The sequence below is a fragment of the Oculina patagonica genome, chromosome 7 (genome assembly GCF_052425735.1).
Source record: "Oculina patagonica isolate OP01 chromosome 7, crgOcupat, whole genome shotgun sequence".
NCBI classification, from domain to species: domain Eukaryota; kingdom Metazoa; phylum Cnidaria; class Anthozoa; order Scleractinia; family Oculinidae; genus Oculina; species Oculina patagonica.
The window spans coordinates 1750329-1761992 of NC_135764.1; the positions used below are offsets into that span (position 1 = coordinate 1750329).

General features: G+C 40.0%; 2 protein-coding genes across 3 annotated transcripts in view; one reads left to right on the forward strand and one right to left on the reverse strand.

Moving 5' to 3' along the window:
• The window catches only part of LOC144661310 (uncharacterized), a 45932-nt gene extending 38235 nt beyond the window's left edge, over positions 1–7697 (forward strand). The window contains exons 66-78 of the mRNA XM_078522021.1: positions 121–174; positions 325–360; positions 665–682; positions 781–798; positions 1257–1292; positions 1516–1548; positions 2991–3068; positions 3425–3448; positions 3644–3767; positions 4545–4651; positions 6021–6104; positions 6522–6743; positions 7378–7697. Of these exons, the coding sequence (XP_078378147.1) occupies positions 121–174; positions 325–360; positions 665–682; positions 781–798; positions 1257–1292; positions 1516–1548; positions 2991–3068; positions 3425–3448; positions 3644–3767; positions 4545–4651; positions 6021–6104; positions 6522–6743; positions 7378–7524 (981 nt within the window). The 3' untranslated portion in view covers positions 7525–7697. The remainder of the gene's footprint in view (positions 1–120; positions 175–324; positions 361–664; positions 683–780; positions 799–1256; positions 1293–1515; positions 1549–2990; positions 3069–3424; positions 3449–3643; positions 3768–4544; positions 4652–6020; positions 6105–6521; positions 6744–7377) is intronic.
• Positions 7698–7805: 108 nt separating this feature from the next.
• On the reverse strand, positions 7806–11658 carry LOC144661326 (mitochondrial substrate carrier family protein ucpB-like). Of its 2 annotated transcripts, XR_013572255.1 has the most exons (4): positions 10955–11658; positions 10101–10263; positions 8051–9488; positions 7806–8010 (listed from the first exon to the last, which is right to left on the reverse strand). XR_013572255.1 is itself a non-coding variant. In XM_078522052.1 (3 exons), exons 1-3 carry the CDS (start codon positions 11025–11027, stop codon positions 8801–8803), a joined length of 924 nt encoding a protein of 307 aa, XP_078378178.1. In that variant the 5' UTR covers positions 11028–11658; the 3' UTR covers positions 7806–8800. The 2 variants fall into 2 exon arrangements, 1 of the variants encoding a protein (XP_078378178.1); XM_078522052.1 differs by having other exon boundaries at positions 7806–9488.
• Between the last annotated feature and the right edge of the window lie 6 nt (positions 11659–11664).

An 11664-nucleotide genomic window follows, 5' to 3' on the forward strand; every position in this document is an offset into this window, starting at 1 on the left:
AATCAATCAAGTACTTAAATAACTGAACACTGCTCCTGATCATGCACTTTCTTTTTTACAAACCAAACGAAAACAGATCTTTATCAATGGTATGTTACACATATGAATTTTACCTGACAGGGCGCAGATGGAGTGCAAGGATTTCCAGGTCCAGAAGGGCTCCAAGGCTTACAAGTGAGTTTCCATGTTTGTTTTCCTTTTCAAAATATGTGAGTCAGCACTTCACCAGATCATTCTTCTCTGAACAGAAAGTGGCTTTCATCCATACAGCATTTTTACTATTAGTTTAAGTATTACAAGTGTGTAAATTTCTCTTGATTATAGGGCACTGAAGGGCCACTTGGTTTTTCAGGAGAAAGGGTATGGACGATTTTTTTTCATCTTATTATCGATTTTCAGTGCCCGGTGTAAGATTAATTTAGGTTAAGCTCTTTTGAAGTTCGTGGACACGACAGCTCTTGGTGGCAGTTGTTCTTGTAAAGAAGTGGCTTTTAATTTTTTTTACCAACTTATCTGCTGGCTAACAATAATTCCAGTTATCTACTGACAGTTATGTGAATAGTGATCTTTTATCTTCTTCCTCGTCCAAACGATAATAAATTGCCTTATGCACACTTTAGAAGACAACTTTGTAATTTTTTTAATTCTTTTTTTCCAATAACAGGGTGATGCTGGTGGCAGGGTGAGTAATGAGTTTTATTGTCATTTCTAACAGAAGAGTTACAACAATACCTATACACTGTGTCTGATTATCTGGTTTTCGTTTTTGTTTATCTACAGGGACTTGAAGGAGAACGGGTATGGATTTCTATTTCTCTTTTTATGGCTGAGTGAACGAACGAACGGAAGGACAAACGAACTAACAAACGAACGAACGAAAAAAACACCCAACCAACGAATGAACGAACGAAAGAACGAACGAACCAACCAACCAACCAACGAAAGAACGAACCAACGAACGAACGAACCGCGAATAAACTGAATAAACCAACGACGAATGAATGAAATGAGGAACGAACTGAATCAATAAATGGAGGAACGAATGAACGACTTTATTAAAGTATCCGTTTTTTATTGTTGCCTGCCTTTTTCATGCACATTGTGCAGTTAACCTTTGAAGCACGACTTCCATGCGGGAATATAAGAGAGTGACATTAACCACTTTTTCTGTATAACCAACATTTCCTTTATACTTCTTAAACGAGACATGCAATCACCAGTTATATTAACACAACTATGAATGTTGTTTCTTGCAGGGCCTTCCTGGACCACCTGGGCCGCCGGGACCCCCGGTGAGTGTTTTGTTTTTGTATATCGTGTTGGGAGTGGGGGGGGGGGGGGGGAGTGGGAGAGACAGAGAAGAAAAAGTGACGATGGGAAGAATTTAGCCTTGAAGCACACTTCGTTGCAGTAAGCACACTTCGTTGCAGTTGCACAGGCTTTTTTAAAACCGTGCTATTATAAAAATTGCTGAATTAACACTATTCTTACAGTAAATTTCTGCTGTCTCATTAGGCAGACCTTGGAGCCCTTGGCGCTTTAACTCAGGTAAGAAAAAAATGTGAAAACCATTTCTGACTGCATGCTACATGGGGTTTAGGGATATATCATGAAATATCGCACGGACGACTGCAACTGACAGGATCCGATAAAAAGGTCATTGCTTTGTTGGTGTGATATTGTTACAGCAGGATTAGAGAAGATAAATAGTAAAACAAGAATCAAAGTCTCTTCGAGATACCGACTTTTTTTGCATGAAGTATGAGTCGAAGGTTTATCCTGTGCAGTCAAAAAGCCGTATGCATGATTTCAGCGTGGATTTTCTCGGAAACTATTGGAGGGATGAAGTTCAAATTCGGCGAAGAGATAGAGCAACAACTCACCGATCGATAGCCGTCGTCAGATAGGTGAGATTTTCAGTAGTTTGGCGTTAATTCCGGTTTGAAGTGGAGGAGGTCGCTGCTAGCGGCCGCCGACTTGCAAGCCTTGTCTCCTCTTTCTCTCTTACTGGCCTTCGGCCGGCTAAATCAGTTAAAAAAGTGCTTAAAACGGCCCGCGCAGGCGAAGAAATACAACACATGAGTCGATAAACGTTTCATTAAACTTTATTGAGATATTTAGAGCGAAATGTAGTTAGATATGTTATTTCCAGAGCTTTATTTCAGTAACCCTTATAGATTTCAAAATTTCTTTTGTTCGTCTCATGTCAACAACAATAATTAACCACGAACACATAGGGTGGTCTGCCTGTGATGCAACATTGCTGTCAACGCGAGGTCACGTCCCTAACGACCTAGGCTGATGACGAAATAGAATGGGCGCTTGTAGCGACCAAATTTGGCCTAAAAAAGAAGCCTTAAAAGAAGCCCCCATCTCTTGCATTTGTTTTAACTTCAATAATATCTTTGAAAAGAGCAAGTTTTTTGGTATGGTTTATTTTTGACGTTTGTAATTTTTAAACGATGTAAGTGCTAGTGGCTATTTATTCGTGTTTTAGTTACGCAATCCATTGTTTGTGCGACGCTTTTTATAGATCGCCTTTCAGACACACGTGCGTTGAGATAAGAAAGCTGACATGTCACTTTTAACATTGTTATATAACGTTTGTAAATGACAAGTCACGTTTTTTCCACGAGATCGCGTGATCACCCACAGCGGAAAGTAATCCCTTGAGAAATTAAAATATTCCCTTGAGAAATTAAAAAAGTCCCTTGAGAGTAGACAAGAATGACAAGAATGTTCCAAATTTTGCCCCACATAACTGCTATTCTCCTATTTTCGCTTGTAAACAAGCAAAAAAAGTCGCAAAAATGAGGGTACAACAAAATTAGTTTGCTTTCAATCCAAGTTGGAGAACTGACAGTATTCGCCAAATACCACTGAGTAAGGAACTGAGGTAAACGCTTTAATGGGCCAATTATGAAAACTCGAGTTTCACGTTTATGACATATTGTTAACTGTTTGGCCATACCACTGTTTTTCTTCTTTAGCGTTTGAACAACGGAGGTTATGGATCTTACGAAACTCAAACTGAGAAAGCCAAACTGTACAGAAGTTCTCAAGATCAGGTAATCGTTAAGAGTACTGCAGCTGAAAGTGTTGTTATTTATTCTTTCTTGACAACTTGGTTCCATTTAAAGGAGTTTTGCTCCATGAAAGTTTTCGTCCTCGGATTACTTGTGACCGCTGTAAAGAGAATGTCATCTAATAAGAGGCAAATGTTAAAAGACGTTCTGGGTCCCGGCATCATGATAAATTTAGTTTTGCCTAGGCCGAATGTGAGTTTTGAGACCAGCAGATGTCAAAATAGCAAAAAAAGTGTTCTCTGAAATAATTAATAATCTGGAACGCTTTTCTCGCAAATTCCAAAGCCCTTAGAAAATTATGTTTCTTTAATTCTAATTCAGTTTGCTTTCCTCTGCAGAGTGAGAAGCCGGTAATCGATCCAGTAAGTTCATTTTAATTCACTTGTTATTTTATGGTCTTTTATGCATACAGTCGAACCTCTAACAACAGACATCTTTTGTACACTCAGTTGTAATCACATTCACACCCCGGGCCTAAATCTTAAGTCCGTCCTTTTTGTCCCAGTCCTCCCTCTTATGCTATGCTATAAACTGTATCCTGCCCTTTTCTTGTTCAGGTAAAAATCACTTTAGCTTTGCTCCATTACAAACTTGAACTTTACAAGAAACCAAATGGCACCAAAGAATTCCCAGCTAGAACATGTAAGGACCTCATAATGTGCTACCCAGGCCTACACAGTGGTAAGTTTAATTTGCTATTGAGGGATTTATATACACAGTAATTTGCCGGCTCTAACTTGAGCAGTTTTCAATTGAGTGTCGTAAAACCAAAACCAAAGTAATTACTTCGGCCAATCACAAACGACACAGACAATCCAGTGAACCAATCAAAACTCGAAGCAAATACATGTAGCTGGCACGAAGCGCGGGAAAACGTGCGCGAGCGAGTCACGATTGGTTTTGGTTTTACTCCTGATTGGCTGAGAAAGTGGCGCGAGATTTTTTAGCCAATCACTAAGCGTAGTAATGCAAAACCAAAGCAAACGCAATTTACTTTCGACACTCAAGTGAAAACCGCTCTAACTAGCCATCCTCTGTGCTCCTCCAAGGGACTGTACAAAATTTTCAATAAAAAAACACCTCAATTTTTCTGTATCCTGCCCCAGCGCACAAACTGCTGCTCTACTAAACCATTTTTCATCTCAGTCGTACCAAAGACTTCCATAGCTTTACTGGAATGGAGACCCGAGAATGCGGAGCGAAGAAGGGGAATGTGTCGCACTCTCTCGGTCAAGAGAGACACCGTGGAGCGGGATGCCAAATTAGCTGCAATGAATCAAGATCTGGAGTCCATAGCAGCAGACATGTCACAATAGGGGGGGGGGGGGGGGGCGGCGTTCTCGTACTATTTGTGTCATAACACCGCGTTGTTAATTCTGATGATGATGATGATGACTGAACCATTTGTGCGTCAAGTGGTTTTAAGGTCATGCTAACGTAACGCAAATATTTCAACAGGTGAATTCTGGGTTGATCCAAATGAGGGCATCACTGAGGACGCCATTAAAGTTTACTGTGATTTTTCCTTCAATGCTACTTGTTTGTACTCAAGCAAAGAAAAGAAGGTATTTCAAGTTACTGCTATGATGATGTCTTACTTGTTCCCAGTCACCCCTAGTACAAACGAGTGCTCCAATCGGAGAGTGTAGTGTTTGACTCCGAAATATATGTAGCAACTAAGATTAACCTTCAAACCTATATAACCGTTCATTAGTTCACAGTGAAGCAACAGTTTCCACTTAAAAAAAAAAAACAAAAAAAAAACAGAAAAACGCGGTAAATGTTTCCTTTTTTCAAAAGATGGTATCAGCAGTGAAAGTATCAGAGGTATTGTTTTTTGCACTGCGAAGATTTCACACGGCACTCTTCTTATAATGTCTGACGGTCTGAAAGCTTTCTTCTGAGGAAATATTCCGCTCTCAAAAAAAAGTTTCATTCATAAATGGAAATACTTAGGAAATGTTCAATTTGCGTGACGGATTGTTGATGTAGGGAAAAGGTCATGTTGCTTTAAATATAACTTTGGAAACATTCGCTTTCATGTTTGACAAATCAAAGAAACTTTACTTGCCAACTCGCTTTTTGACATGTTTTTGCTTTTTCTTTTAAGGCAAAAGACAAGAAATTCTTGTAATTCATACCTGGAAACGCGCCGGAGGATTTAAATCTTACATATAATTACATTCGATCTTCTGAAAGAAGATTTGGTGACACGTCCGGCTGCAATGCAGGCTATTTGAAAGCCGATCTTTTGAAATGAATGGAATGCTTGTTCCACTTCAGTGCTAGCGTTATCTCCGTAGGAATTTTCACCCAACAAACAATCTACCGCATGAGTGTAGTTTAAACTCTAAACTAAAAATATAACATCCCGCGAAAACTTCACCGGCAAAAATTCGAGTGTTTTCTGGTTCACATTTCCTCTTGAAGATCGCCAAGGAAGTGATACCTAAAAAAAGTTATTCGACGCTTGGCAGGCGGGAGAACTTTTTAACCCATTGCTTGAGAACATTCATGGATAATAGATCATAATAACAAGCCCGTTCCCGTCTAATTTGCATATTCGTGTCTACGTGCTTGTTCCATTTGACTGCGCATTATCTAACACCTAGCGTAGCGTTTGCTTTCCCATCTCAAGTCAATGCATGAGTGTAGTGTAAACACTACACTAAAAAGGGAAGCGCAAGAAAAAATGGGAAGGAGTGAAAACTGGGTAGCTTTCCCTTTACTTCTTCCCATAAGTCCCTTCTCCGACTTCGCGCTCGTTCTCAACTACCCTGTGATTTTTAGGAGTTTGTTAATTTTTTATCAACAGGAAAGTCAAACTGTGATAGAGGGAACAAAGCGTTATCACTTGAAGAACATTTTACTGATGGAAATGAAGAAGTGTTTTTCCATATTTTATAATATTTGTTCTGTATTCTGTTTGTGCAGCCATTTGCATCCAAGAAAAAGAAGTGGTATTCAGGACCAGACGAATACAAATGGCTCGGTGGAGATCTCGGAACCCTTCAGAAGGTAACAGCATAACACTCTTTCTAAACTTCACAAAATAAGCCAAACGCCTCCCCCGAAAATAAATCCCCCACGCCCACAAAAATTGACACTGACTCTACAAATAATAAATAATGATAAGGCACAAAACTGCTTCTGGTCGTAAAGCCCCTCTTCCCAAATAAAGTGACTGTAGAGCAGTTTTTGTGTCGCGTTATTTTCTTTTGACTTTGCTTTGCGAAATTGTTATATAAATTTGGTTATATTTCTAATGCAATATCTCCTCCAAGAATCTTGAGCCACCTTAAATCAGTTACTGCAAGCATACTACTACATCGTTCTTCCCCTTTGGCAGCACTTCTTCCATTTAGGTATACTAGTTTAAGAAGGTACGGTCAGTCTGAGGCTGCTAACCAATTCTTTCTTTCTCTTTGCTTCCAGATCAAGTACGTCAGGGATTCCAGTCAGCTCTTATTCCTTCGTCTGCTGAGCGACCGCGCACGTCAGAACGTCACCTACCATTGTAAAGACTCCGTCGCTTGGTATGACGAACAACTACATGACGTCACCAAGTCCATAAGAATCAAGACCAGCAACGGAGTAATCATTGACTCAAGCTCTTCTAACAAGTTCAAACCCAGTGTCCTCACGGACAACTGCCGAGTAAGTAGACAAAACCTATGCATGGACACTGCTTGGTCAACATTATGCCAGGTTGGTAAAATCTTTGGTAAACTAACAAGGAAGTCAAAAAATTTTTTTCACTTGAATGAAATTCTTTAGATAACACTTTAGATAGTCAATGACATACTGAGCCAGGCCAACAAAAATTTCGACATGATTATTAATCAGAGGCTGAAAAAAAAAATACTTTATGAAAAACTATCCATTATTTCTAGCTTTTTTAGGTGAATTAATGATCCATCAGTAACGAATATAATATTTCATTATTACGTATCGAAATGTATAGATAGAAAGTAACTTTTCATTTCGATGAATACATTTATGTTTGCAACGGTATCATTTACGTATTTGTTGTCAGACTGTTCAGATCGTATTTTCTCGTATTTTTCTTCGATCGTTAAACGCTGGAAACTTTCCCGCAAAACGGAGGCGCGCGAGCATTTCTAGCCTGCGCCGCAGACGAAACGCCACTGGCCGGGGTTTAGGTTACGTTTGCGACGCAGGCTAGAGCATTTCATGCTTCGCGCTCGCATGCTGTTTTTTTCGCGTTCTTTTTCGTTGAAAAATAGAGGGGTTGTAAACAGTCTAATTTGGTATTTTCTTTCCTTTTCAGGTTAAAAATGGCACATGGCTTTACACAACTATCCAAGTGGATACGTCCAAACCGAATCGCCTTCCAATACTTGATGTAGCTGCTTATGACATCGGAGATGATAACGAAGAATTTGGACTCGAAATTGGACCAGTTTGCTTTTATTAACTTTTCTTTAAATACTCCGCTTTGTTTTTCCTTTTCCGAGTAAAATTCATGAAAGTGTAAAATATAAGTCTTAACTTATTTTATGAAGTGCATTAATAGTATTCACTGGGGGCCAACAGTTCATCTGTTGTTTCTTTGTTGTTGTTTAAATAAAGGCTTAGTCACATACTCCATTTCGACAAAATCTCTTCTGGATTCTGATTCGAACGAAAGCTTTAAATTGTAGCGCAAGCAGAATCAAAGCGACTTTATTTACCATTTCAAAAGGTGACCTTACACAGTATGAAAACATAACTTTTCGTGATGTAAAGCTCAAGTAAAGCTGACGTTAATTTGGAATTTTATCAGCTTTACGCTACCTTTGCATCTTTTAAAGCTTACCTTTATGCCAGCCTTACACTCACTTTTAAAAGCAGATAAAGATACTCCTTTACATCACCTTTAAATCACATTTACACACGGTAGCGTAAAGGTCGTTTTTACCACCTTTAACATTTATTTGATGGTTTTAAGTTGAATAACCAACATTAATTTAGATTTAACCACCTTTAATTCCACGTAAATCCCAATTTTCATGCTGTGTTAACGCGTACGCTTGCTTTACGACCAGTTTACGTTCGGTTGAGAAAAAGGCACCTTTACGCTGACCTTTCTATACAGGTCAACAACGGGTACTCATTCACCAGCTTCAAGGGAGGTTAATATGTGGATCGAAATCAACCGCCCAACTACTTCCAGACGATTATTTTAGCCTTGTTTGAAACTAGTAGCCTCCCAGTTTTCTGTCGCTGGTTCGACTTAGTTGGAAGAATCGAAAAGTTTGTCGTTATAAGCAGGGTATTAGATCGTTTTCATTGGGCATGCTGTCTTCAGAAACGTGAAATAGTCTGAGTCCGTCTCTCCTCATATAAAGTTATTATTACTGTATTTTAAGACGTCATTTGAAAAAGAAAAATAGACACGAAAAAAAGAATAGTTATTGACTATTGAGGAATGGGCACAGAGCCTTATTCATTATATTTATATTATAATCACCCGGTATGCTACTCGCAACTCCTGATGTACATTAAATTTAATATTCCTTTTCTGTTGGGTTACTAGTAAAATAAATAACTTGATATTCTGATTCAGCCTTCAACATACATGTGCAGATGGGTACATTTATGCCTGCGTAATTTGTCTGGTTAAAAATTAAATTTTATAGCAAAATTCCAGTGGAGTACCAAAATTTGATAGCAAAGGGACAATTCAAATAAAATTTCTAAAAAAATGATTTTTATACAGGCGTCATACCGACCAAATATCTGAGTCTTTCAAAGACAAAAAATGTTACAATAGTATGAGGCCCTATTCTCATCCAGTTTGGTATAAATCCTTTATAAAGTCCCAGTATTCCTTCATGCCTGACAATTTTTCCTAGGCAGTGAATGGTATTTCTGTACACCAATGGTTTCCCTGTGGCATCTTTCTTCTGGTTCATCATGCGCGTCTTTACCACGTCAAATGGTGAAGTACTGCAAGCTGTTACAAATCCTGCTGTGACAGATGACACTCCATGCAGAGCCGGTCCTTCTTCCATCAACCGAGCGTTTAAAAGAGTGTGCTTGGTATGATCATACGATGGAATCTGCGCAGCTGTTAAAATGGCGGCGCGTTGGACTGTTGGGCCCACACCCGTCCACAATCCTCGAACACCTTCCTTCCGCGCGATTGTCCAGAAGGCGTGGAAAGTGTTTCGATATTCTGACTTCTGTCCAGGTCCCACGGCTTGGAATCGTACTTTGACCAGGTCTGTGGGTGTGGCAATTGCGCTGCCTATGGTCCCTGAAGTGGCCCCTGCTGCGATCTTCTTCCACAGCGGAGTGTGAGCTATGTCGGTTGCTCCTAGTTGAACCTTCAATGGCTCATACGCACCAAGACGAATTGTGCTGTATGAACCTTCTCTCATCAGTGAAGGGACAAGCCTAGAAATGAAGTTTTAATTATAGGCATTAAAGATTCTCTACTTCAGTAAATTGCAAGTAGCTTTGTCATCCAAAAAGCTATATACGTGGCGTAAGTTGTCACCAGGCGTCTCTCTGCACGTGTTTGCGAGTTTTCAGTTTTAGCAAGGCAACGTCGATGACCCAGCGATTAAAAAGAAAATTTAAGGCCACAGTTTAAAGATGTAAAAGAAAGACATTTTTTGGAAAGACATAAAAACTTATTGCTTTCATGTCATTAAGAATTAATATTTTGTGTCTGCAACAATAAGATTCTACACTTATTGAATAATTGAATCTCAAGAGATTCTACAGTCTTCAAACAGGGCTTACATTTTACCAATTAAAGCCTGGTTTTCACTAGCGACGCAAGCACAAGCGCAAGCATAAGCGCAATCACGCTAAAAGGAAAAATTTTGATCCTTGTTCTTGTGCTTCCGCAAGCGCAAGCATACGCATAAAACTGCAATGCGCTTGTGCTTTTGCTTAAGTCGAAGCCGTTTTCACGGTGAAATAAGAGCCGAATAAGAGCTGTTATTCTTGCGCTTGTGCTTGCGTCTCTAGTGAAAACCAGGCTTAATGAATTCAACTTACCCTTTGTAAAGACCCCTCAAGCCTTCTTCTGAGAAGATTCTCAGGGCGCCTCTTATAAATCCTTTGTAGTAGCGGTCCTTAAAAATGTTCTTACTGCTGTGTTTTGAACCTAGTTCATTCTCAAGCTGCATGCGAATTTTTATGACATCTATGGGATTTGTAACTGGAAATAAATGAAAACAAATTATTACGCGATCAAAGGCTGATTTGGGTCTGAAATACATGTGCGGCAAGGGGGTCAAGATCTGAGTGCCGAGTGATACATGTGCACCCCACCAAAAACTTGCGCTGTACTACAATTATCAATTATTAGCCTTCTTCAAGAGTTTCCATTTTTCTCGCAAAATACCGATACACGATGTGCCACCATGCTTTCGCGCGAGACTTGCTATCCCACAGTCCATATTTTCAGTGTCCCAGTAAAAAGAAAAGTCCCACTCGAATTTTCCACGTGGACCGTTCACACTCAATTAAGATTCTTTTTGGGACGCGCGTTTTGCCATTTAGACTATGTGCAGTCAACCTTCGCGCGAGGCGAGGCGAGCGCGAGTTCGTGGCGAAGCCGCGCGAGTTTCGAGTCGCTCGCCTCTCCTTGCTGCCCGCCCCAGTCTCCTCGCCGGCTCGCCACTACGTCGCTCGCACGCTTGAAAGTCAATGGTTTTTCTGCGCTTAAACGTGCATGGAGACGATCATTAAATTCAAATCAGTTACCTTCACTACAACACATTTACTTAAAATTTATGCGAAATTTGGGATCGCGCTATCTTGCCAGTAGATAAGAGCTTTTAAAGTTTAAGCTTATGCTTTATCACGAAATGTTGATTTCAAGAAGCTCACAATATACCGCATCTCACCTGCCCCTCCGCACATGTTGGAGAATCCGCTGAGAGCAAATCTTGTTAAATTTTCTGACGACTGTGTGGCCATTTTGAAGCTTTGATCCGATGCCGGCCGGTGTCAAAGCGTCGAAATGATCGTTCGCTGTCGAAATACAACGAGCATTGAAACACGTGAAGAACGACAAGTACTCATTTGCAATTCAAAGCTAGGACAAAAGTTTCTGACTGGGTGGTAGTAATCAATGTCTGTCATCAGAATATCAATAAGTAGTGGGTTTTCGCTTTTCAGGCCGGGATTTCATTATTTTTACCACTTGAAAATCAGGCAATTTGGCGAAATCGTCGATTGGTGAAGCAAACATTTTGCGTTTTGTTTCTAATTTCACTTTCACAAGGACCGCGATAACGAGAGAATTTTCGAAAAATCTTTGGACGGGTATTTTACGGTGGTTTCGAACGAAATCGAAGCAATAAACAAACTTATAAACATGGGGGCACAAGGGAAATGTTATTTTTATCCCACACCCTGCCAGTTGTCAATCACCCCTGTACTGTCCAATGAGAACTTTTTCACGCGGGTAGGGTGGACACAATTGTCAAACGCTGAGCCAATCAGAAGGCAGTAAGCTGATTTTACTGGGGAGCCCACAGCCCTGCTTGCTTCGATCTTCGCCGCCATCACTGCCGTTTGCACGCTTTGTAGGGTGGGGAAAGTAGCGACAAAA